Consider the following 25,388-nt stretch of genomic DNA (forward strand, 5'->3'; position numbering starts at 1 on the left):
ATGAACATCTATGCCTCTAAAAACGACAACCCCACCTTTTGGATTAATCTCAATAAAAAAACTCTCAACTTTACCTCCAAATTGCAGAATGATTCTAGGAGGAGATCTCAATTTACCTTGAGACGCCACCCTTGACATGAATTCTGCATGACAGTTTAAACCCAACAGATCCCATAAACAAATGCTAAACATGCAGTTCTCTTAAATTTAAAGATGTATGGAGACTATTCAATCCCACAGGGAAAAATTACTCATTTTTCTCCCATCCTCACAATATATTCTCTCGCATCGATTATATCTTAATTGACGAAACGCACGTCCCAGCCATCTCTTCTCCAACCATTGAACCAATCCTTGTCTTGCACCATGCGTGTATTTCATTACTCTACGATATCGCTTGCAATACATAAGGAACAAAAACATGGAAAATGAACCTCCTCCTCAAGTAGGAACCCTCCTTCAAGGAAATAATAAAAAAAAAGAGATTGATGAATACATGGAACTCAATAGGTCTTCTGGTCCAAATGCATAAGTCATCTGGGATGCTCTGAAATGCACTATCCACGGGCACATGATTAAACCTATGTCAAGAAAAATAAACTTTAAAAAATCCTTAGACCAACTAGAACTAAGAATAAAAGCATTAGAGAAAGATATCAAACAGACGAAAGGCAAAACTCAATTAAACAATCTAATTAAACTCCAGTATGAAGAGATTCTGAATAACAATGCTCACCTAATAGTCCAAAAATACAAAGGCATCAATTTCTGTGGACGTAATAAAGCTGGCAAAATACTGTTATTTAAAACAGGCCCATCAGAAGACAAGAATAACCTCTATAACTAAGCGTCACACCGACAAATAAGAAGGACATCCTAAATACCATCGAAAAATATTACCATATTCTCTACTCCAAAAGTAATAACACATCTTATGACATATACTTAAACTACTTCAACAAAATTAATGTAACTAAGATAGATGAGTCAACAAAAGAATCACTAGAGTAGGCGATTCCTTGCAAAGAAATTATAAACGTGATCAAAACAATGAAAGCCAGGAAGGCCCTGGGCCCAGACAGCTTCCCAGCGTCATTATATCAAACTTTGGTTACCTCCCTAAGCACTCGCTTAAAGTCTTATTTTCCCACTTCTCCAATGGCTCCGATGAGGGCTCCACCGCGAGGCAACCATAATTGGTATACCCAAAGAGAAAGACCCATCCAGTCCCAAGAACTACCTATCCATATCCCTCATAAACACAGACTACAAAATATACGCAAAGATCCTAGCCCTCAAAAAAGAGCCCATTCTCAAAAACATAATACATGCCTCTTAATCAGGATTTATCAAAGGGAGATTCACCGTGGATAATATCAGACTTTTAAGCTAAGCGACTGAAATAGGCAAACTCGTGCACCAACCTGTGCGATAGCACTGGATGCAGATAAGGACTTTGATAAGGTATTGTGGACCTTCCTCCAAGCATCACTCACCTCATTCAACTTTGGCCCTGCTTTCTCAAAAATGATACTTGCTCTACACAAAGAACCAAAAGCTGGAATAAACATCCCTTTTACTTCCAATAAGGAACCAGACAAGGATGCCCTCTTTCCCCCCTACTATTTCTACTAACGCCAGAACCCCTACTTACATTGATCAGAGAAAATCCATTCATCCCCGGTATCCCTTTCTCAGCAGGCCCACAAAAACTAGCCACCTATGCCTTTTTACCACCCAGCCTGACTCAGCCTTGCCACACATCATATCCACCATCAACGACTACTTTAAGATGTCCGGCTACTGCCTCAACAAGAAAAAGAGTTTCTTCGTCTCAATGTGTACTGCAACAGTTCACACATCAGCCTCTATGGACTCAAATGGACCCCAGATGATAAGAAATACCTGGGTATATGGTTCAGTCATAACCTTAAAGACTCCATCGATCTCAACGAGAAAAAGGCGCTAGATAAGATCAAAGATAGCTCAGAGGTTCGTTACTTGGTGGGATAGAATAGAATCTATCAAAATGATGATTACTCACCTCATTATCTTTTTAATTAGCATGTCCCCCATATAGCTCTCAGACTCATTGCTTACCGCATTTCTCTGGAAGTCTAAAAAGCCCCGAATTGCCTTAAAGCAGCTGAGACTTCCTGAAAAAAACTTGGCAGTCTAAACTTTCCTGACTACAGGAGATACCAACATGCCTTCCTGACGAAACCGGGGAGCCACTGGATCCTAACCACCAACAACCCCTCACCGCCATGGCTCGCTATTGAAATCGCCCTCACTAAACCCTTATCCCTCACTTCACTGCTAAGCTTCAAATAAATTAAAATACAGCACTCTATAAACATTCTATCCAGCACAGCACAGGCACTCTGAAAATTGACATCAAACTACCCAACAAAATTAAACACTCATGTCCAGCCTTGATATGGCACAATGAAAACCTAAAGCAAGAAGGGAGAACGATGTATATAGAGAAATGGGCAGAAAAATATATTTTCCTGGTGAGAGATATCGGCACCCCTCAGAACCCAAATTTGACTTAAACGACCTAGACTTTTACCATTTCCTTAAAATAAAATCACTTGTAGCCAAACATAAACCTCCAACCCCCCTGACCTACCCAACACATTAGAAAAATTTACCAAATGCAGTCACTTAGTTTCCAAACTGTACTCCCTCCTATCCCCCACAAAAACCTCACTAAATAACCCAACACAAAACAAGTAGGAAACTCTCCTATCAGACTCCAATAACACTGCAAAGGTCTCGCAGGACTGGCCATCTACCTGGAGCAACCTCACTTCCGACATAATAATTCCATCACTAGCACAAAGCAGATACTGCATTGCCAAAATGGCCCAAACTTTATAAACTAGGCCTTCATTCCTTCGACACATGCTGGAGCTGTGAGAAGGAAACAGACTTTAAAACAAATGCTATTGGAGTGCACCTCCACCAAAAAGTTCTGGCAGAACATCAGTAATACAATATCTCAAATACTTCATACAAAATAGATTCCTACTTTAACCTCTGTTACACTTGGCATCCTCCCCCCTGACATTAAACAGGCATCAAACAAAGAGAGCCATCTCGTATAGGGCATTCTAGTCACAACTGGCTTTAAAGTTATCCTCAATGAATGGAAAGACCCATCCAAACTATCCCCCCACACATGGTGGGAATGAGTCGAATTCACCAGGACTGCCTGTAACTCACTAAACGTATACTTGATGACAGCATCAATGAAGAATGGTAAACTCTGGTGTGAACTAGACATCTTTATGTCTCACTCATCTGTGTAATCACGATCATCTGATCACTCGATTATTCATGCATTCAATCGCTCAATCTCCCACCCTTCCCCTCCTCTCCCCACTCTTACACCTCCTCCTCTCCCTTCCCACCTCCCTCCCCACGTACTCCCTACTTTTCACCCCCTTTACCTTCTTCATCTCTTCTTTCGTTTCTGCCTTTTTACTCTAACTCAGTCATCTGCAGCTGAGGTACCTTAATCATTAACCACAACATCAAAAACCACTCAATGACACAATACATACAGTGATTAACCTCACCTCACCATTGCAAAACAGTACACTTATATCTACCCTGTACTTTATAAATGTGGACCTACTCCTCATGCTATTTAATTGTCCTGTTGTATAAAATACCAATAAAACACTTGTGAAATAAAAGAAAAATGTTTAGAGTTTGCACAGTTAGAGGTGCAGCACCTTACTGGGTTTCTTTTTTTTTTTTTTTTAATATATCTTTATTAACTTTTCACTGTGTTACATTTGCAATACCATTGGTAACATCAGCAGATTTCCATTTAATGCACATTATTGATCTTTAATGGTACAAAGGATTCCTGCATTCTCTAGGGCTCCCACCACATTTCCTGTTATCTTAGGAGTGATTAGTGGCTTTAAGATTGCAGTGTGCCTAGCTTGTTTCAGTGACTTAGGTATTCATCCCTGTCATATGGTCGTCTGTAACCTGGATTACCCGTGTGTCTACATAAGTCTTATCTAATACTACCTATTATTTTAACTTTCTGGCGCTATTGCAAACAGGCGACCTTTACTGCCATGGTGTTTTTTTTTTTTTTTTTTTCCCCCCCCCTCTCACTCCACTGAGGCCGAGCCAGTACCTTCCTCTGATCGTCATCTCTGTCTCCTCCGTCGGGTATAGATGTGCTTGGGGGGTGAGACTATCTATGTCCTATCTCGTGGGGTTCAACCTTCCTGTATCCTCCGCTGTCCGCCCCAAGTGGTCCCGGTCCCCCCCTCCCTGACCCTTCCCTCACTTATATTCTCCAACCAGCCCCACTGCCCCGTGCCCTATACCACTGGTCACTCTGGCCCTTCCTCTACCACTTCCCCTTCCCTGGTCAGATTGTCCCATCTCAGAAGTATTTCTTCCCATACCAAGGCGATGGGAGTTTGGCGCATGCCCCTTGCCTCCTCGCTTCTCAACACTTGTAGTTCTGCTCGAGCCCACTTTGACACGTCCCGTCTCCACTCACTCGTTGATGGGCACCTGGGGGACTTCCAGCCCATCGTAATCCGTCTCCTATAGAGAATGAGTGCTAGATCTAGAAAGCGCCCCCTCACTCTCCCTAGAGGGATACCCGCTCTCAAACCCAGTAAACATGTAGCTGGGGACAGGCCAAGCTCCACCTCCAGCACTCGCGCCAAGTCAGCCAGCGCCACAACCCAGCCCCTCTGGAGCTCTGGGCAGTTCCACACCATATGGTCGAAGTCTGCACTTACGTTCCCACACCTAGGGCATGTCTTTGGAGTTCCCCTGTAAATTCGTGTCAATCTATGTGGGGTGAGGTATGTTCTATGCATATAATTGTACTGTATATACCTCAGCCGGGTGTTTCTGGATACCGTCCGGGGATATGCTAGTGCCCTGCCCCACTCGGCATCTGTTAATTCCCTGCTCACTGTCTTTTTCCACTTTTCTCTCTGAGGCTGCAGTGCATCCAGTCATTCCTCGTTTTGGGACCTGTAGATTTTAGCAATTAAGTGGGAGTCCCCACCAGACGTTAATAGTAAGTGTAGTACTCTGTGGGTGGGAGGTTCTGCATTAATCGTTCCCCAGTGTTCTCTAAGGGTGTGTGTTAGTTTCCTGTACTGGAGAAACTGTCCCCTCGGAACCCCCATTTCTGTTCCGAAAAAGACCTCAGCACCCCCTCCCGGAACAGCACCCCAACTGTCCCCACACCTGCTTTCTTCCAGGGTCCCAGCCCCATGCCCACCAGGCTCCTCTCATCTGTTTCTTCCCTTAGTACCGAGAGCGGTAGCTCCGGGGAGTATGGCTGTCCTACCCCTACTCTTCTCGTACTTTTCTTCCAGCATGCTGCGGCTACACTCGTCATCAGACTGTCCGCCTGCTTGGTCCTTTTCATATTTATCATATGTGCAATGATTCGTTCCATTCCAATCTCTCCCTGAGCGGTGCATCTATCCAATTGTCCCCTTCCTCCCAGCCACGCAGCAATCCATTTCAATTGTGATGCTAAATAATAAAACTCAAAGTCAGGGACTCCTAGGCCCCCCAGGTGTGTCGGCCTACAGAGAGTCGAAAGTGCTGTGCGTCTACGGCCTTCGTCCCATATAAGCTCCCTAATCAGTGTATTAAGTTCCCGGAACCAAGCCGAAGTGACCAGCAGCGGCAGATTCGCGAAGTAATAAAGTAAACTGGGCAGAACTATCATTTTAGACAATGCAACTCTGGCCATTATGGTTAACCTCAAGGAGCGCCAGAACTTCACTGAGGCACGTAGGGAGCGGAGTGCCCTACCAAGATTGCGGTCACGGAGGTCCCCCACCTCATGGAACACCTGTATTCCCAGGTACTTAAAGGTCCTCGGCACCCAACCTACGTCCTCGGGGCACGAAGCAGGCCGATTGCAACCCGTCAGCATGGGAAAAACATATGTTTTGCCTCTCTTGAGGCGCAGTCCCGAAGTGCTCCAAAGCATCCAGAGCCCAGGGGAGTCCCATCTCTCCGTCCCTGAGGTAGATAAGTATATCATCCGCATAAAGGGAAACGATATGCTCTGATTGTCCCCAGTGTATCCCTTTGCCCTTGCCATCCCTTCGCAGTTGGGCTGCTAACGGCTCAATGGCCAGTGCAAATAGTAGTGGCGATAAGGGGCATCCCTGCCTAGTGCCCCTGTGAATTGGGTAGGTGTCGGATACCGTCCTGTCTGTCCTTACCCTAGCCAGGGGGGACGCATATAGCAAGTCCACCCATTTTAGCCAACCCTCTCCCAACCCCATCTGTCTCATCACTGCCCTCAGGTAGTCCCCTCAGGTAGTCCCACCTAACCGAGTCGAAAGCTTTTTCGAAGTCCACGGCGAGTAGTACCCCCGTCATAGGTTTCGCTTCCCTGGGCATATGTAGGATGGCAAATAGTCGCCTCAGGTTAAGGGATGTGCTTCGGTTCGGGACAAACCTGTTCTGATCCTTGTGTATCAGCATGGGCATGTGGCCAAGCAACCGGTTGGCCATGATTTTGCTGAGTATTTTTAAATCATTGTTCAACATTGACAAGGGGCGAATTTTAGCAACTGATGTCTCTCCAGCTTTGGACTTGGGCAGAGGGACCACCAATGCCTCCCTCAATGTAGCCGGTAGCTCACCCCGGCTCAACGCCTCAGAGTACACTTCCACCAGTCGGGGGGCCAATAAAGTTTAGTATTTCTTATAGAAATCCATAGGCAGGCCGTCCGTCCCTGGTGTCGTCCCGGGGGCTAGTTGCGATATGGCATTCCGTACCTCATCTACTGTCACTGCAGCTCCCAGCCCCTCCCGCTCCTCATTCGTCAGCGTTGACAAGGGGAGTTGTTGCAGAAACGCCCCAAGGGCAGGAACGTCGTGTTCCCCGGGTTTCTTATATAAATGAGCATAGTATTCTTTGAAGGCGTTATTTATAGTATCCGGACTGTCTTCTCTCTACATCTTTGGCTATCACCTTGGTGATAGGCTCTCCTTCCCCTCCTGGTCTCACCAGCCACGCCAGCTTTCTACCTGATCTCCCCTCCTCAGAGTGTAGTGAGGCCATGTAGTTTTGCACATTATGGCATCTAAGTTGTTCTTCAGCCTGAGAGTGGGCTCTCCGTGTTTGGGCATATCTCTCCCTTTCCTGCTCGTCTGTTCCCTGTCTCTGCTCCCCTTCGTGTATTTCCTTCTCAAGCCTGGTCAGTTCCCGTTCTAGTGTTCATCTCACCCCCGTCGTCTGTCCCATACAATATCCCCTGGTTGTCACTTTAAGGGTCGACCACTCTATAGATCTAGAGTCAGTGGATCCCTCATTAGTTTTAATATGGTCAGCCAAGAAGAGGCGAAGATCATCCCTGTATGTCTGGTCTTCTAGGGTTCCAGGGGCCAATCGCCACATCGGAATGGGGGCCTATCATCCTTCACTCTCCAGGTCAGTAGTAGAGGATTGTGGTCAGACAGCGTACGTCCCAGATATTCAGAGTGGACCATCCCCTGCATCAGCATTGCTGAACAGACCACTCTGTCATATCTGGTGTGCACTCTGTGGAGTCCTGAATAGTATGAATAATCTTTTTCGGCAGGGTGCTGCTCACGCCATATATCTAATAATTCCCATGCGTCTAGCGATTCACTAAGCTTTTGGGCTACCCTACGTGTCGTTGCTCCAGAGAGTGGTGGGGTAGACCGGTCCAATTCTATATCCAGCACACTATTAAAGTCCCCACCAATCAAGAGACCCCCCCCCCCGCAGACGCGTGAGTTGACCTGACAGCCGTGTCATAAAGGGGATCTGGTCCTGGTTGGGGGCATAAATGCAACTCAAGGTGATCTGCACACCGTGTAATCTTCCTTCTAATACCACATATCTGCCTTCATGATCAATGTTGGTGGATTCTACTTCAAAGGGGACCCCAGCACGTACCCATACCAGCGCCCCCCTGGCATATGCCGAGTACTCTGTAGCGTACACCTGTCCCCTCCATCTACGCCTTATCTTTTCTACTTCCCCCTTTTCCTAAATGGGTCTCTTGTAGCAACGCTACTTGAATACCCCTTCTTTTGAAGTAGGACATAATTTTGTGCCTTTTGTTTGGCGTTCCCATCCCCCACACATTCCATGTTAGCAGGTTATACTCTGCCATATCGGAGAGACAATCGCGCCATAGCCTTCTTGGCCCGCCCCAGTGGCCTGAATCCTCCTGTGTCTGACTGTATGTCTAACCCTAACAACCCACCTCCTGCGAAGCACCATCAGAACTAACAATTGTAAAACCCAACTCCCCTTCCCCAGGGCGCCCTCCAAACAGAGGGCTGCCCAAAATATTGTGCAACCGTGCAACTCCTTTAAACCTTCAACTCTAGTTCTCGCCAGACTGTCGGAATGGACGAGACTCTGGTGGGGGGACCATGCCCGGAGGGGGCCACAAAAGTCACTTTCCACCCCCGCCTCGGGCCGCGCTGTGTTCTTGGCTACCCAAGTTCATCCGCTGTCTGTGGGGTCACCCTCGGTGCCTGCGCCGAGCAGCTCGACCCGTCCACTGAAGACATCACCGTGCCGTCCGACTCTCCGCCCGAGTCCCTGGGGGGCGACTCCTCTCTGCCCATGGATGCAGCAGACTCTAGTGCTGCCTTTTTCCCCATTTCCTTTTGCGACTGGGTTGGTGCCAAGCGGGGTCGATTCCTGTTTCGCCATCTTCCCCAACCCCGGCGTGCTCCACCGCCCCCCAGTCTCCCATTTACATGTCGTCCCAGTTGGGTCCCTCTGGCTTCCAACCAATCCCACGCCTCCTCGGGGGTCTGGAAAAATGTAGTCTTACCATCCATAGACAATTTTAGTTTTGCCGGAAAAAGGAGCGAGTATTGGATTCCCTCATCTCTCAAGGCCCTCTTAACTGTCAGGAATGAGGCTCGCTTGGTCTGAACGTCCAGCGTGAAGTCCGGGAATAGTGTCACCTCTCCGTTCGCAACTTTAAAGGGGCCCGCTTCTCTGGCTCTCTGTAGGAGAATATCCCTGTCTCTGTAGTGCAGCAGTCTGGCGATCACCACACGCGGAGGCCGGCCCGGTGCAAGAGGCCTCGAGGGCACCTGATGAGCCCGTTCCAGAGTGTAGAAAGGGGTCAAGCATTCCGGTGCGACAGTTGTGCGCAACCACTCCTCTAGGAACTTCATCATGTTCGCCCCCTCCGGCAGCCCTACCACTCGCACATTGCTCCTACGACTTCTCCCTTCTGCGTCCTGTGCTCTTTGCGCGCAACCCTATCTGTTCGGTACGTCACCTCGGCTTTTAGGTCTTTTTGTTGCGGTGCAATTTCAGCCAGAGTATTCTCAGTTTCTGTTACTCTATCCACTAGCTTGTGGTGGTCCGCCCTTAGCAGGCCGACTTCAACTGCGACCTGATTGATGTCGCGTTGTAGAGTAGTTTTGGTGTCCTCTATTGCACCCAGGGTCTTATCTAAGGTGTCCTGTACTCTGGGTTGTGGAGGGTCCAGTGGCTCCCCCCCTTGCGTTCAGCAGGTGTCATACTGTCCATTGGTTTACCTTTATGGCGGTTCTTGGGGGACATCGGGCGCTCAAGGGGGCGCACAACCCAGATCGGGCGATAGTCCGGCTTTTACTTCGGTCACTCTTCTGTACGATTCCTCCCTTCCTGGTTCCACTCAGGTTGGACCGTGCCCTTCGTTCTGCGATTGGTCTCCCACCTCGTCCTCTACTTCCAGGCGACCCCCGCGCCAGTCTGCCGTTCCAATCCTGCAGGGGTCCCACGAGAGTCCGGCGCCCCTTTGCTCTCCTCCGCTCTAGGCTGGTAGTCACCCCCGCCCAGGGTCCGCCGCCGCTCGCCAGGATTCTTCCTCTCCTTTCTTTATTTAAGGGCCCCCTTCAGGGCGCTGGTCTTTGGGGGCACAGGTGCAGACCAGTGGGCCCCACTGGTGTCCAAAAGGTCCTCCAGGGCCAGGGGAGCAACGCGCAGCACTCCCCCCGCTCCGGGGCGCCGATCTCGGGCCTCCGCCACCTCCTCCTGTCCCCCGGTGCAGCCCTGGGGGGTTCCTGCGTGCCCAGGGGTCGGTCCCCGCGTCCTTTCTGCCCTTGTGCCGGATGTGGATACCGGCCGCCCCTGGAGTCTGGGTCTGCCGGCTTCACCCGCTTCCTTGATGTTTTGTTTATTTGGGGCCCGCTCTTCAGCTCCAGGTCGGGCCCGCGTTGCGGCAAGCGGCGCGCACCACCTGATCCGCCCGAGGGAGCCCCCCAGCTCCCGGCTCCGTCACCTGCCAAGCAGCTTCAATCCCGGTCCCACCAGATCCTCCCAGGCCGCTCCCCGCAGGCCGCGCGCCCGCACTCGAGTCCCCGGGCAGGCCGGGCAGACAGCTCCGAGGCTCCCCGACTTCTGCTGTAGCCACTCAACCGCGCCCCGATCGGGCTCCACATTTCTCTGGTGCCCTCCTCGGCTCCCCCACTCTGCAGTTGCGGGATGCCCTGGGGCTAGGCATAGATTTTGCAGGATTATTTGTAGGCCCCTCCGGAGCGCCTAACTTATGCGTGCGCCATTTTCGATCGTGCGGCCACGCCCCCTACCTTACTGGGTTTCATTGAGGAGAATACACCACTGTACCTCTCTCTGAACTATGTTGTATTTTGTTTTGCTGTGAGATTAAGTACTTTCTTATCAACTAAAGATGAGCACTGGGTTGGAGATTACATTATTGTGTCTGTTGGTTGAATTCTGATTACTCCCTATCAAGCCTTTGACTGCTTGCCCTTGCTACCCTGAGAATCAAGTGAGAAAAGGGTTTTTTTGGCCCATTTGGCAGAGCCATAGTACGACAGGCCCCAGGACACCAGTGGCGAATGAGCCCAACCCTCAGTTTTTTTTACCCAGTGGCCCTGTCTGCTCTGTGGCTCATGGACGGTCAGTGACAGTCTACATCAAAGCCAAGCATGTTTTAAGTGAACAATATCAAGTATTATCAGTGTAGATAATTTTCAACCATCGGTTTACATTCTCATCCGGTACAATTGTCCCTCTAAAACTGGGGAAAGACAGAACCTAGCTTTATATCTAATGGAAATCCGTTTGCCTATAAGTTTACCACATTCATCCGATTTTCTTTTTGTACATTTCTTTACTACCATTCATTGGATTATGATGTGTTGCCATTTGTATCGTTCTCAGAGTTACCATTGTAGTGATATGCATCCTCAATGTGTAACATCCCCAGCTGCGCACGCACTTTAATTGTTTTTCTCTCTAACAGGAATATATTTAACAAATATTCTGAAAACTGAAGAAGGGAATCCTGACTTTCTTAAAAGACAAGGAAAAGAATTGATAAATTTCAGTAAAAGAAGAAAAGTGGCTGAAATTACTGGAGAAATTCAGCAGTACCAAAACCAACCGTACTGTTTACGTATAGAAGCTGATATAAGGGTATGGAATGAATCTGAGAGTTGCTTCATACAAATTTATGATTGTTGTACAGAGCATCACTATGAAGTGAAGAGCATTCAAGGACATTTGTTTCTGGGTCAATGTAAATCGATTTGTGATTAGTGTAGACCAGAATTGTTTTCAGAATCTTTTTGTTTGATAGACTGTTTTTGGTAGCTCCCATATGTTGTAGGGTAAAATACAAGTTAACATGCTGCACACATAAGCATGCAAGAATGAGGAATTAACCCAAAGTATCAGTAAAATTGAGGATGGCTACGGGTCTTGCAATCAGATAATGTAAACCAATTAAATGCAGTCGGAGCACAAGATAACACCCACCCATGGCATTCTTACAATGATTTTGTTGGTATCTCCGAACATAGCACTCATTGAGTTAATCACAGTTCCCAACACTTCCCAGCTGCAGTGATCTGATAGGTTAACAAGTATGTATATGAGGAAAACAGAGTACTAGGTATTTTTACAAGTCCAATGTCAATCAAGAAATCTAGAAGCAGTTGTATTTATGGGATGAAGAATCTTACTGGGCATAATATCCACATTATGTTATAATTTACAGAAAACAATATACCCTCCTATAAATCACATACTTATGTGTATAAATTACTAGAGAACTTAGCCTGTAGCTGGAAGCTACAGCCTAGGTTTTCTGTTACTTCATCTGCCTTATAAGTTCTGTTTTGCAACTGTAATTTGTGGCACACAGTTTCTCCCTTATTCATTCTCATACTAACTAATGTGACTGACACTATGCTTGAATGTCATTTTAGAGGTTTTTTGAAAATCTTAATCCAATGGATAACGAATCGGAGAAAACGTTCACAGACTACTTGTTCAACAAATCTCTAGAAATCGAACCTCGAAATTGCAAACAGCCACCTCGATTTGTAAGTGTTTTTTTTTTTGGACTGTTTTGGGCATGTAAGCTAGTCAGGAAAAATAGCACATGTAAAATTCACGATGCTGTAGACCTGTATAAATTGTTTTTAAGTTGTTCATATTGCCATTGTTTTGCTGTTCTTGTGAAATCTATTTTCTCTCTGTAATGCCATATATTAACACATTTTAATGCTTTAAACCTAACTCAATTTTACTAAGTATATCATTTTGAGCTATCAGCTAGCCTGTGTTCCGAATATGGGTTTTGGGAACATATAGAAGGTGGAATGCACTCTCCTCATTTGCATAATCAGTTGATATCAGAAATAATTTTTTACAAGGTTTATCATTTTTTTCTGAAACAGAGTGTCTTTTCCAGTGGTGTTTGATATCTTGTTCTCAGTTGAAACCTGTTGGTGACACATATTGTTAAAAAAAAAAAAAAAAAAAATCTGTTGAGTGAGTGCAGTTTATTCAGTGAAAATGTGTAAACGGATTTCATCCAGGTCCTTTTAAGTTTTCTGTCTGCATATGAATGATGGATTTCTGTCTATCAAAAATTTCTATCTGTTCCCCAATTCATACTTTCACATTTCTAAAACTTCTCAATCTTACAGTTGTGCTTGTAATAATTCTTAGGTTGCATCAGTTTATTTTTCTATTGACACTACATTGAAAATTGTGAATGATTCGCCTGTCAACATTTAAATGTTTTCAATCAGTATATGCCAACTTGTTACTAAAGGCAGCCCATCCCATTCACCTGCCTTACTCGCAACACTGCCACGCACAACTCTGAGGGCATTACTTCCTCTGTAACAGAAGTCTGTAACATCTGTAAATATCTTGATTCAACATTTTCATAAATATGCATCCCATTACTAGGATTTCCTATGTACCCATTTTGAGCTGACACTTGTACACAGCTCATTTGTGTACAATACATCCAACGACCAACACTCCATGAACCTACAAGCATCGCTGCCTCGAGCCTCCATTTCCATCAGACTCTAACGGAGGACTCTCAAGCATGCATAGAAGACATGTAATGATAAATACCACTATGCCGACTGCCACAAGATCTGCACCCTCTGCTCCTCCTCAAAGCCCATTGAGGTATTCTGCAACACCTTTCTTGCCTTCTGCTGTAAGAGAACTCTTGAGCATCAGAGGGAGAGACGTTGGAAGCACCACAACATGCAGAAACAGCTGCTCTCGGACACACCTCAACACTTTTGGTGCGTAAAGTTTGCTAGGCAACCAGGAGGAAGAGAGAATCTTGCCTATCATCCTGCCACGCCAAGCTCCAGAAGTTAGAGGTGCATTTCTCCGGAGGCACTTTCCTCGAGGAGTGGATTGAGTTCCTTGTACCAGAGGTGCAGCACCTGATGACCTCTGGACTGAAGTTAAGGTTCACACTGCATGCCGAGGTCACGCCTACAGGTCAGTAGCGCACTTCCAAAAGCACAGCAGCCAAGGCAGAGCACCACTCCCACAAGAGTCAGGAATCAAACCCGGAGCAGAGCCAAAAACACCTGCAACCTCAGGGTCAGTGCCTCCAAGCAGGGCTACTTGCACCCAAGAGGTGGCAACTGCACCAACCAAAGCTTCACGCAAAGCACGCTCACCAAGCACTGCCACCCCTGAGGCACTGAAAGCTTCAACTCTGGAGACACAGACCTCCATGCCAAATAGGCCCTTAATACCCAAATCAGACATCACGGAAGTCCCCATTTTGGAGAAAATAATAGATGTGCTGGATGAGAAGCCTCACAGATCGAACATCACGGAAGGCCCCATTTTCGAGAAACGAATAGATGTGCTGGACGCGAAGCCTCGCAGTGGCCTCCTCCCTTGCAAAGCAATGACACTCCTTCCCTCCTAAACCCTGTCCCCCTGCCTCAACCCTTCAACATCTGTCGGAACAAGACTGATGCGCTTACGGCTTCAGTGGGCAAACATTACTTCAGATATGTGGATTCTCTAGATTGTGCAGGAAAGTTAGTGCCTCCAATTTCACATTGCCGCCTCCACATCCCAGCCCACCTCCACACACAGTTCAGACTGTAGTGAATCCTAGTTTGTTTTAACGGGTTAACAGGAGTTAGCTTAGCCGTAGGCTTGTAAACTCGTGCCCCCGTCACCCAGTGACTTTTAACCTACTTAGCTTGCTCTGGCTTAGTCCATTTAATTATTTATTTCCTTTAAAATGGCGGCCTTGTTTATAGTTAGGCCACTTGTTATGGGTTCTATTATCAGTGTCACTGCGCCAAAGCGTCAAGATCAAGCACGAAAGACAAACATACAGTAGGCATTCACACTTAGGGATTTTCCCTCTCTATACTTTCGAGGGATTGTTGATATTAATTGCCGTCCCAAGCATGCCTGTTATCTATTGTTATGAATAACACTTATGTCAGGGGACCTTGTAGATCTGTATAAATACAACACACTTTTAGACAGATAATCAGAGGGATTCCGACCAGAGGGCATCGCCACCATCGCTGATACCGATGCTGCAGTCATCTTGACACTGATCCAGTCTTCGTGTCCCTGCGGAGTCTGAGATAGAGACCTCATTCCAAGGTAACGAGGGTTGGGGGCTCCTCTCATGGACACGGTTTTGGCAGATTAGGTTTAACGAACCCAGCTCTTCCTTTTTAGGTAGGAGGTTAGACCTACTCTCCTTAGGGTATTAGGGCTTATTCCATCTTTTACATATACATATATTTTTATCTTATATTGCATAATGGTGGGGGTCTTTATAACAATGACTCTCCTCTTTACAATACTGTTGCTTGGTATATGCATTATCCTAATCATTGCATTTCATGCAACTTATCACAAATTGCAGTTATGTTGAATAAAAACTATTATAACTTTACTGCATCTGTGTTATTGCCTTTGTTTGTATGAGACATTATAGATCTGTGAGAAAAGGGTAATTTCCGTTTAACCACGACAACCCTGAGATATTGTATTTTGAGTCCATGCGTAAGCGACTGCTACAAATCACCTTTTACTATTGTGTTTTCGGTGAGGTACTGCTAGTAAGCCGGTAAGGTTTGGACAACAGTTACAAATAGTTGTAGGAAGAGACTTAGGGGGTCATTCCAAGTCTGGCGGGCGGCAGAGGCCGCCCGCCAGACTTCCCCCCTCCGAAAGACCGCAGAGGGTATTCTAAGTTTTTCCCTGGGCTGGCGGGCGGTCGCCAAAAGACCGCCCGCCAGCCCAGGGAAAAACTCCCTTCCCACGAGGATGCCGGCTCGTAATCGAGCCGGCGGAGTGGGAAGGTGCGACGGGTGCTGTTGCACCCGTCGCGTATTTCAGACAGTGAAATACTTGTAGAGGCCCTCTTACGGGGGCCCCTGCAGTGCCCATGCGCCGCCTTGGAGGATTCCAAAGGGCGGCGGTACACTGGCGGGAGACCGCCAGTGTTGCCGGTCCGACCGCGGCTTTACCGCCGCAGTCGGAATGCCCTTGGGAGCACCGCCGGCCTGTCGGCGGTGCTCCCGCGGTCCTCCAACCCGGCGGTCATTGACCGCCAGGGTTGGAATGACCCCCTTAGTCACCTACGAACGAAAGTACTGTAATCCTGAGACCAGCAGTCTTGCTCAGAGCAAGAGTCCGAACTACGACATGGCGCCACCAACGATGGTGTTTAGGCACTAATTTACGGATACCCTGACTATCACTGTCTCACAGACAACAGGTACCCTCAGTACCATTATACGGAGACGTCCGTGGTCTTTGGGAGAATCCTCCTCAGCCAAACAGGTAACACCTGCTTAGGCTGTAGGTTGTTCGAGCTCGAACTCACAAAAGGAAAAAACTTCCCCTATTTTGGTGTTCCGTTTCTCTAAACAACTATGGCTAATACCATAGACATTCCTGCAAATGCTAGACATGCACTTACACAACATTTATTAGCGCATGGCCTTACAGAAGAGGGCGGGGACGTTACTTTGATTATAGAAGCAACTGAAGCATACCAAACGGAAACACTTTTATTGTTGGGTTGCCTTTCCTGAGGCTGACCAACGTACGCACACATTTCACACTTATGACATAGCGGACGTACCCGTAAGGTATGAAGCATACCAGTATCATGAAATATCGCTCACATATCAGGAGCATCAAAACTGGTTTGAAGGCGCCCTACCACATATACTGCGGCGGGTGAGGCTAGGTCCTTTAAGTAATGAAGGGCCTACGTGGCCCATGTTTGCCACATATACACCTCACCCAGGCATACAGACTATGCCGCTTGTAGATTTAAGGATATTATATAATGAGTTAGTGGCATTATATAGACCAGTGGTTCCCAAACTGTGCGCCGCGGCTCCTTGGTGCGCCATCAAAATTAGCCAGGGGCGCCGCACACAGTCTGGAAACCACTCGAGGTGCTTTTAATCGGTAGCTTTTCACCGTGGTATTGGAAACAAAACCCCCTGCATTAATTATTGTGACCAGCGGAGGGCGCCAAAGTACCATTAATAATATCCCTATGACAAAAGAACAAACATAGTTTCCAATAAATGGTTTTCAGGAACCTGAACGAGAGAATAAAGAAGTCAAACTGTAAATAGTGTAGGTACAGGTACAGGCTGGGATTACGTTCCCCCACCCGCCAAAAAAAAGTAACATAATTTGGAGCCGTGGCCAACACGGCCAATAGGTCAAAGGAGCCGGGGATCGAAAAAGTTTGGGAACCACTGATATAGACAATTGGTCCAGTTCGTAATGCGAACATTGAACACTACACCAGCACGTCCAGCACCGCCAGTAGCTGGTGGATATCAATTGGCTACTGGGATTAATCCACAAACGGTGCATACCATTATGGGTAAAGTGCCGTCGGATCGAGAAAAAATACTGTTCTGGATTGCTCAGAAAACAAATCAGCTGGAAGCTGTGTTCCCCCATACGGGGCCACAGGAGAAACATAGATTGCTCACTATGTGCTTGCCATTCGGGATGGTTCCCTCGGTTGATGAATGTGCCACTTGGGGTACAGTCTTCGCTGCCGTTTATACTACCACGCATGGTACCCCTACACTGGCCAATTTGCCGGAAGTATTGAAACAAATACAAAATGAGCATGGGGCTGCACCGGCCCTAGATCTGGGGATGAAATTGATGCGTAATTTTGACGCCGTCTCCTTGATAATATTGAGTAATATTAAAGGGGAAGCAGTAGCACTGGCGATACGCCAGCGTCTCCGGGAAACTCCACACCAGGAACAAGAGAGACAGCTACCAAAAATAATCTCTGATACCTATACTAGTATAGGACGGGATGGGCTGGGAGCCAAACCTAAAAAATTGGACATACCAAGTACCACCCATAAGGAAGGTATGAAGCAGGCACAAGAGGGCTCTAAGAAACGCTGGGAAAAACAAAAAGATTTCAAGGATAGGAGAAACAGAAGAGCTGATTCTCCTCATCCAGAGTACTCCGAAAGGAGATATAATCTCAGAAATAGGGATAACATTAGAACTCCAGACAGATATACTGATTCACGTCCTTCTCGTTCCTTTCAGGATGCACCGGATAGACGTAGCGAGAGAGGGGGCCGTCATGATCGACGTCCGGAATACGTGAAAGAAAAGAAAGACTCGCCACAGTCTACTGTTAAAAAAGAAGAAAAGACTCCTCAACAAAAGCCACAATTTAAAAAGAAAAAAGTGGCTGCACTGACCATTAAAAATGCCAGTAGTATTGAGAACACTGTTGAGGAACAAGAAGTGGGCAGTGACTCTGTTGGACAGCGCGGCAGAGGTCACGATATGTCGCCAGAATCTGAAAGATCATCTGGATGCGACAGCAACTAGCGATTACATCGCAGTTGAAACGGCGGATGGCCGCGTACTTCCACCCGATCGGGTTTTTGATTTAACAATTCAGATAGAGGGAGACGTGGAACGCATTATTAGTGTAATATTCTGGGATGAACTTACTAGTGATATCCTGTTGGCCGAGAGAGACTGGCCACCTGAACATGTCCGCATGCTCCCACATGGGGAAGATGTCATTTTGCCTTCTTTCTCCGATCTTGTTCCGGAGACAGACAAACGAGCATTAGCTGCTGAATGGGCTTTAGCGCAGGCACCTGCATTATACCGTAATCATGTAGGATGGGACAAGGACTCTCCTTGCCATGTTATTCCCGTTCGGTCTACACCACACCCGCAGCCACAACACCCTGTTAAACATGAAGCAAAAGCTCCGGTGACGGAGATACTGTCACAACTTGAATACCAGGGAGTAATTGAGCCCTGTACATCGGCAATGAATAATCCGCTATTTCCCATTGCGAAACCTGATCATTCATATAGAATAGTGGTTGATTATAGGCACTTGAATAGTCATGCACGCACTTATGCTATACAAAATTCACACAGCACAGCGCTAATTAATAATATAGTGCGTAAAAAATACAAAACTACATTGGATATATCTAATGGGTTTTTCTGCCAGAATTTAGCACATGAAAGTAGAGACCTAAGTGCATTTTCCTATGGTTCTCAGAAACGCTTTTGTCGTTTACCCCAAGGCTATAAAAACAGCCCAGGACTGTTTTCGGCCCGTGTCACATCAATCTTACAGGAGCTTGATTCCGAGGCATTATCATATGTGGATGATATCTATCTCACTGATGACACCCTTGACATTCATCTTGCCAGGGTCGATCGGATTATTTTGGGATTTGCCGCCTTCGGTTATAAATTTAATTTTAAGAAAAGCAAGATAGCATTTCTTAGTGTATTGTTCCTAGGATATGAACTATCAAACGAGGGGAAGAGCCTGGCCCCGCACTTCCTAGAGAAGTGTGCTCAGCTACAGCCTCCGAAAACGCTTAAGAAATTGCAGTCATTACTGGGTTTCTTTAATTTTGGCAGAACATATATTCCAGATTATGCTGAACGCATAAAACCACTATATGACTTAATTCAGCCCAATTATTCTGGCAGGCGATGGACAATTGAACAACCACACATCCTAAGGGACATACAACTAGACATGCTAGAAGCTAGACACTTGTACACACGGGACTATAAAACAAATTTGGTCATCAGAATAATATCTGGTGCCCTAGGATTTACCTATGTCACCTTTAATGAGGGTGACACGGTGCCAATAGCATACAAATCACATTTGTACTCCAATGCAGAAAAACATTTGCACCTACTGAAAAAATTCTGACGGCAGTTCAGATTGCCGTCATAAAGGAGAGACCGCTTGCCCAGGGGAAACGCATTGTTGTTGTCTCCCCGGTTCCTGCCTTAGAGGCTGTCACTAAAGTGAGCGTTCCTAACGCTAAGGCATTGCATCCACGCTGGATTTAATGGGCAACATCTCTGACCGCCACTGATGTTGATTATGTGTTTGACCCCAGACTTCAGACACAAGAATTTCTCCAGTATGAACAGGAGTACCCCGCTCCCTTACACATATTGCCAATAGACAGTTATGATACCATCATTTACACTGACGGATCAGCACAACCGGCTGTGGGTACTAAACATCAATACTCGGCAGCTTGCGCAGCCGTGTGCGGGGTAATGGAAGACGGAGTTTTTCATCCTCATAACACGTATACTCAGACCTTAGGGGACTGCACAGCCCAGTTGGCCGAGCTTAAGGCTCTTCTTCTAGCGCTCGAACATTCAGAGCCAGGAACACAGACTTTGATCGTCTGTGATTCGTATTATTGCGTCCAGTCATACAATGAATATCTCAATCATTGGATACTGAACGGGTTTAGAGATTCTAAGGGGAACACCATTAAACACAAAATATTGTGGGGAAGGGTGGCTGATCTTAAGGATAAGCTGCCATGTGTCCATGTAGTTCATACATTGGGGCACCAACGTGTAGGAATACATGTTGCCGGTAATACTTTGTCTGACGAAGCAGCCAAAGCTTCAGTAGCTACGGCTTCTGTGGCTGCAGTGACTCGTTCTCGAACGAGTTTGGATAATGAAATACTGATTGCCGTTAAAGCCTCGGCTGCAGACAAGCCCCTTCCGAAAGGATACCCTACAAACTATACATATCATATCAGTGCACAGAATGTTGCTTTTGCAACAATTCCAGATGTTGGTGATCGAGTGATCCCAAATGAAGATCAGAGATTGGAATTGATTACAGCTGCACATGAGGGTGTCGCTTCTGCACATGCTGGTATACAGGCCACTATCACCATTCTACAACAACGGTACTGGTGGCCTGGTCTATGCAGACGGACTAAACAGTATGTCCTTTGCTGTGACATTTGTCAGCAGATTAAGGGCTCGACTATCGGACGCCCTCCGCAGACATCTCTTAGTGTCAGACAAACCACTCCATTGTGTGTACCTGGACCATTGTGGTCCTTTGCAACCTGATGGTGCATACAAATACATTTTAGTGGCTGTAGATTCCTGTTCTAGATTCCTGTGGGTATGGCCACAGCGGTCGGCTGACGCCCGGACTGTTATAAAAGATTTGCTGATCTTTATCAGTACATATGCGGTTGCAGCATTCCATTCGGACCAGGGCCCTGCATTTGCCTCTAAGGCTTTCAGGGACACCATGAGGACGATGGGTGTTGAACTCCATTACTCCTCACCATACCATCCCGAGGGAAATTCGGTCGTGGAGAGGCGGAATCGTGATCTAAAGCAGTCCTTAACAGCTCGAGTATTAGGTTCAGGCCGTAGTTGGTTACATCACCTATATGGGGTCCAGAGAGCACTGAATAATCTGCCAAGACGGTCCTTGAGGGGCAAGTCTCCATATGAGGTTCTCTTTGGTACAACTATGTATGTTCCCGATCTTGATGCCCCTGGTATGGTGGCAGCAGAAACACCATTTGACATAAAAGAACGTCTCGCTGTTTTACAGGAGCTTCAACAATTCCGTGATGATAAATCATCTGCAAGCGCTGCCACCTTGGGAATAAGGGATTTGGCGAAAACTTCGACTGGCTGGATTCCTAACGTTGGGGATCTGGTTCGTGAGAAGATCGCTGTGAGAAAAGAGTTTGGTCCCGCATACAGAGCACCTGTACCGGTCTTGGGAATAAAAGGCACCAGGACTGTCATCCTTCCGCCATTGTCTGGTTCCAAATCAAACAGATTCATCTCCATTGATGACATCAAATTACACCATGTGGCCGATTCTTCACAGTAGACCAGGAGGTCCTTTGGGTAGTTCCCGATCCCCTCTCACTACCCAACAGGACATCCCTCTATATAGTAGGATGACCATCGCTACTACTGACTATACAACTATGTCAGCTGCTGTTCCAGACACTTCCTCGACCATGGGGAGGACAGAAAATGAACTTTTGTTGGTTCCTGTAACAACTTCGGAGAACGCACCGCTACAGGATTTGGCTGTATTTTACACGAACACTTCCACGACTGGTAACGTCATCTATCATGAACCTCCAAGAACAGTGGATGGGAATTCGATGAGTCCTGTGTTTGCGGAGACTTCATCTGGCTATTTTGTGGACATTGATGATTTTTCTTCAGATTCATCCTCAACTGAGACTGACAAACTTTCCAGAGGAAGCAAGTTCTATCAATGGCTTAAAAAGAACTATTTGATATATCCATGGAACTATCTCTGGTTCTGTTTGACATTTATTGTATTGTTTTTATGGATTGGTTTTGTGACTGTTTTCTTTTTACTAATTAATGGTCACTATATTGCTGATCGCTCCTCAGTGGAGCCTGTTGATGTAATTTTAACACCGCATCATTCATCACATAAGGTCCAACGTGGTTTGTCCCCTGTCAATATTACAGCTATTCCAATTTCTGATGGGATTGTTTGGGACAAAGTTCCGTTCGATATATACGGGCCTACAGAGATAATTCAAATACCATACGTGTTAAAAATTTCTATGTCTGATGTTATTACACCTAATGTTGTCTCTGATGATTGGGATGTCCAAACAGTTGATTCCATGCTAACTGAAATGAAGGACTACTCCGCTTTTGGAAGTGATGATGTATATGATTTTACAATGAATTATGGTGAAATGTTCTGCTATAATAATTGGGGACATCACTACCTGCACCGTGCAACTAGATATAGGCCTCTTTTTAACTACACACAATGGGAACATTGTTCAACACCACGAGTGGGGAGTCCAAAGTATTACAGTGACCAATTCACATACTTTTCTGGGCATGATACAACAAAAGCTGAATCTTATTATTTTAAATTACCTAAGACACACATTAGAAAATTGTTGTTAACAGATACAAAACTGATTTATTCAGATCCCTTTTTTTCCCGACTTTCGATTGAGGGTTATGAATATTGGAAGAACACTATCGATTTGAAGAGTGTATGGGGGACGCAAGATTGGCAGTTACAGGGTAGGGAGGCTTTGTTTTGAGCTTGCTTAATTCCTGTGCAAATGATTTTTTTAAATGACACTGTTGAGCAGACATCATGTCTGGGATTAGCTAAAATAAAGGATCTAAACACACCCAGTATCCCTACACCGACAAAATTTACAGATTGGCAACACTTTATAAATGTTTCTGTGGATAGGCTAGATGCATTGGTTAAGGCTGGTGACTATAATTATTCACTTTCCAGTCCCGGGGGATGGTTGGTATGGCCCACCGATACTGATGAGTGTCAAGGGCGTTTTTTGAACTCTTCAGGGGTTTTTTCCGTTCATAGACCAGACCCTCGCTTTTTGTCAGGTCAGCATGCTGGTATAATTACGACATACAGTGTGGGCAAGCTGTGCCAACAATGGATACAAACAAACACCTTAACAGCGGTGAAACAACACCTGAATACTCTTTCTGACAGTATAGACCTACAAGATTTCCTATTAGGTCCTAGAAAGCAACGCTCGAAACGGTTTTTATATGCCATGTATAATGAAATTTGGAAACTTTCTCAAATTGAGGCTGCTGCACGTTTACGGCAACTTGATAAAGAGAATTTGGAAAATACCTTGGCTGTTGTCGACAATGGCATGAACACGCTTTCCAACAGGATTTATTCCCTGTCGAATATAGTGTCATCTGCTATTGATATAACTCAGACTGATTTGTCTCGGTTATATCATGGGCAAACACAGCTGCGTTCCATCATGCAGCTGAGTTGGGCATTGCAGACGCTGAAAAGTGGCCACATTCCATGGAAATACCTTAATGGGAGTGAACTATTCGCTGCTTTTAATTTTTCCGGGGAACAAGTGACAATGGCTAAAAGAGAGGCTCGTTTCACCTTGCTTCAAGTAGAAAAATTAGATAAGTTGCCCTTCACGGTAGCAGAGAGTCCTTCAACTATCTGGCTCTTACACGGCATTATTTATTTACCGTTTTCAACGTTTCGTTTCTCGAGCTGCCTGAAACATCTTGCAGTGGGACGATATGAACGGCTAGGAGATAGCCTTATTAAAGAAGAGTGGGAGTTGCCCTTTGAGTATCGATGTCTGAACGGCGAACAAGAGGTCTTTCTTAGCGGAAGTGAATGTGAGACTAATGTTTGTCATTCCATGATATGCAAACAGGTGTCTCTTCACGGTCTTTGCAATGCGGGGGTCGCAAATTTGGCCTGTTTTCTGAAAGGTACTCCCGTCCCCTTGATTCGTTCAGTGTTTCATGTTCTTTCTAATGGGAGTTATGTTCTTCTGAGCGATGACAGCTGTTGCGGCTTGCGACCTGGAATTGCCTACGAAATCTCAGTCACGAAGGTCGTTACGTGTTGTGGCCATGTTTTGTTTCCCCCCACACGAGAGATACAAGTATCTGAAATGTGGCCCCACATTGATACTATTAATGTGAACTATGACAAGTTGAGTAGACTGAAGGCGCTATTGTTTCAAAAACAGGTCGCCTTGACATCCGCAAAAGAGACGTATGCTCTCCAGGTTGCGAGATCATCAGCCGAGATACAATCCCTTTTAAATACCGATTTCCCCATACACTTTGGAGAGTTGGTGTCGAGAATATTCAATGCTTCAAGCACCACTGGGATTGTTCATTTCTTTAAGGCTGTCGGGTCTGGTTTCGCGTCCATCTTCCAGACTGTCTTCGTAGTCATCCCATCAGCCATCCATTCACTCTTTTCCAGTGTGTTTGGTGGCTTTCCAATTATTTTGGCTTTAATTGGCGGACTACTACTGCTATATTTTCTGATTCGCGGTGGTTGTTTCTTTCCAGCGACAGAGCAATGGAGCCGCTCCCGTCAACCCCGCTGTGCCGTGAACGCATGGTTCGGATCTTCGGTACACCTTTGCTGGTGGAACTAGAGTTTGACTGGTCATTATCATTCCGGCCTCTACTTTGGTGTGTACAACCGGTGTTCCGCTGCATATGGTGTCTCTTTGAACATCTGCCTATGGTCTGTCTTGCTGTTGCACCGACATCTCCTGTGGACCACGAACTGCTGATGTCCCCGATGAGGGTTCATACACGGTCATGCCCCTTGAGACTGAGGTTGCTCCGCGAGGCCACCTATGAGCCTTCTGTTATACAAACTAACATGGATGAGGAGGCTGCAGCGAGTGTCGATGCACTGATGAATATGGCTCACTTCTGCTCTGTGGATCCGTTTGTCCGCCCAGCTCTCAATTTCACTTCAGACGATGTTGACTCATTTTTGAGATCCTTGAATGGTGACTTCGATGACATTCTTCAAGATCCTGCATATAGCACATAATTTAATGAATTAGCTTGCCAGTTCCCGATTCTAATAAAAGAAGCAATTATACTAAAAGTTTGCTATACTTGTCATGGTTGATATTAAAGTCTCTGAAATGTTTTTAAACAAATGAATTTTATAACACAGCATTTATTTTTTCGTTACGTTTTTTGGCTTTTTAGTTTAGTAGCAGCTTTTTAGCGATTGTTTTTTTTTTTTACCTTCATCATACCTGTTACGGCAATGGGGAGGGTGTAGTGAATCCTAGTTTGTTTTAACGGGTTAACAGGAGTTAGCTTAGCCGTAGGCTTGTAAACTCGTGCCCCCGTCACCCAGTGACTTTTAACCTACTTAGTTTGC

General features: G+C 46.1%; 1 protein-coding gene across 1 annotated transcript in view; it reads left to right on the forward strand.

Annotated features, from left to right (window-relative positions):
- Positions 1-25,388, forward strand: part of SOS2 (SOS Ras/Rho guanine nucleotide exchange factor 2) — a 282,480-nt gene that overhangs the window by 228,670 nt on the left and 28,422 nt on the right. The window contains exons 18-19 of the mRNA XM_069208691.1: positions 11,283-11,455; positions 12,250-12,366. Coding sequence (XP_069064792.1) covers positions 11,283-11,455; positions 12,250-12,366 — 290 coding nt within the window. The remainder of the gene's footprint in view (positions 1-11,282; positions 11,456-12,249; positions 12,367-25,388) is intronic.

Source organism: Pleurodeles waltl, chromosome 9, assembly GCF_031143425.1.
Source record: "Pleurodeles waltl isolate 20211129_DDA chromosome 9, aPleWal1.hap1.20221129, whole genome shotgun sequence".
In the NCBI taxonomy this organism is placed as follows: Eukaryota; Metazoa; Chordata; class Amphibia; order Caudata; family Salamandridae; genus Pleurodeles; species Pleurodeles waltl.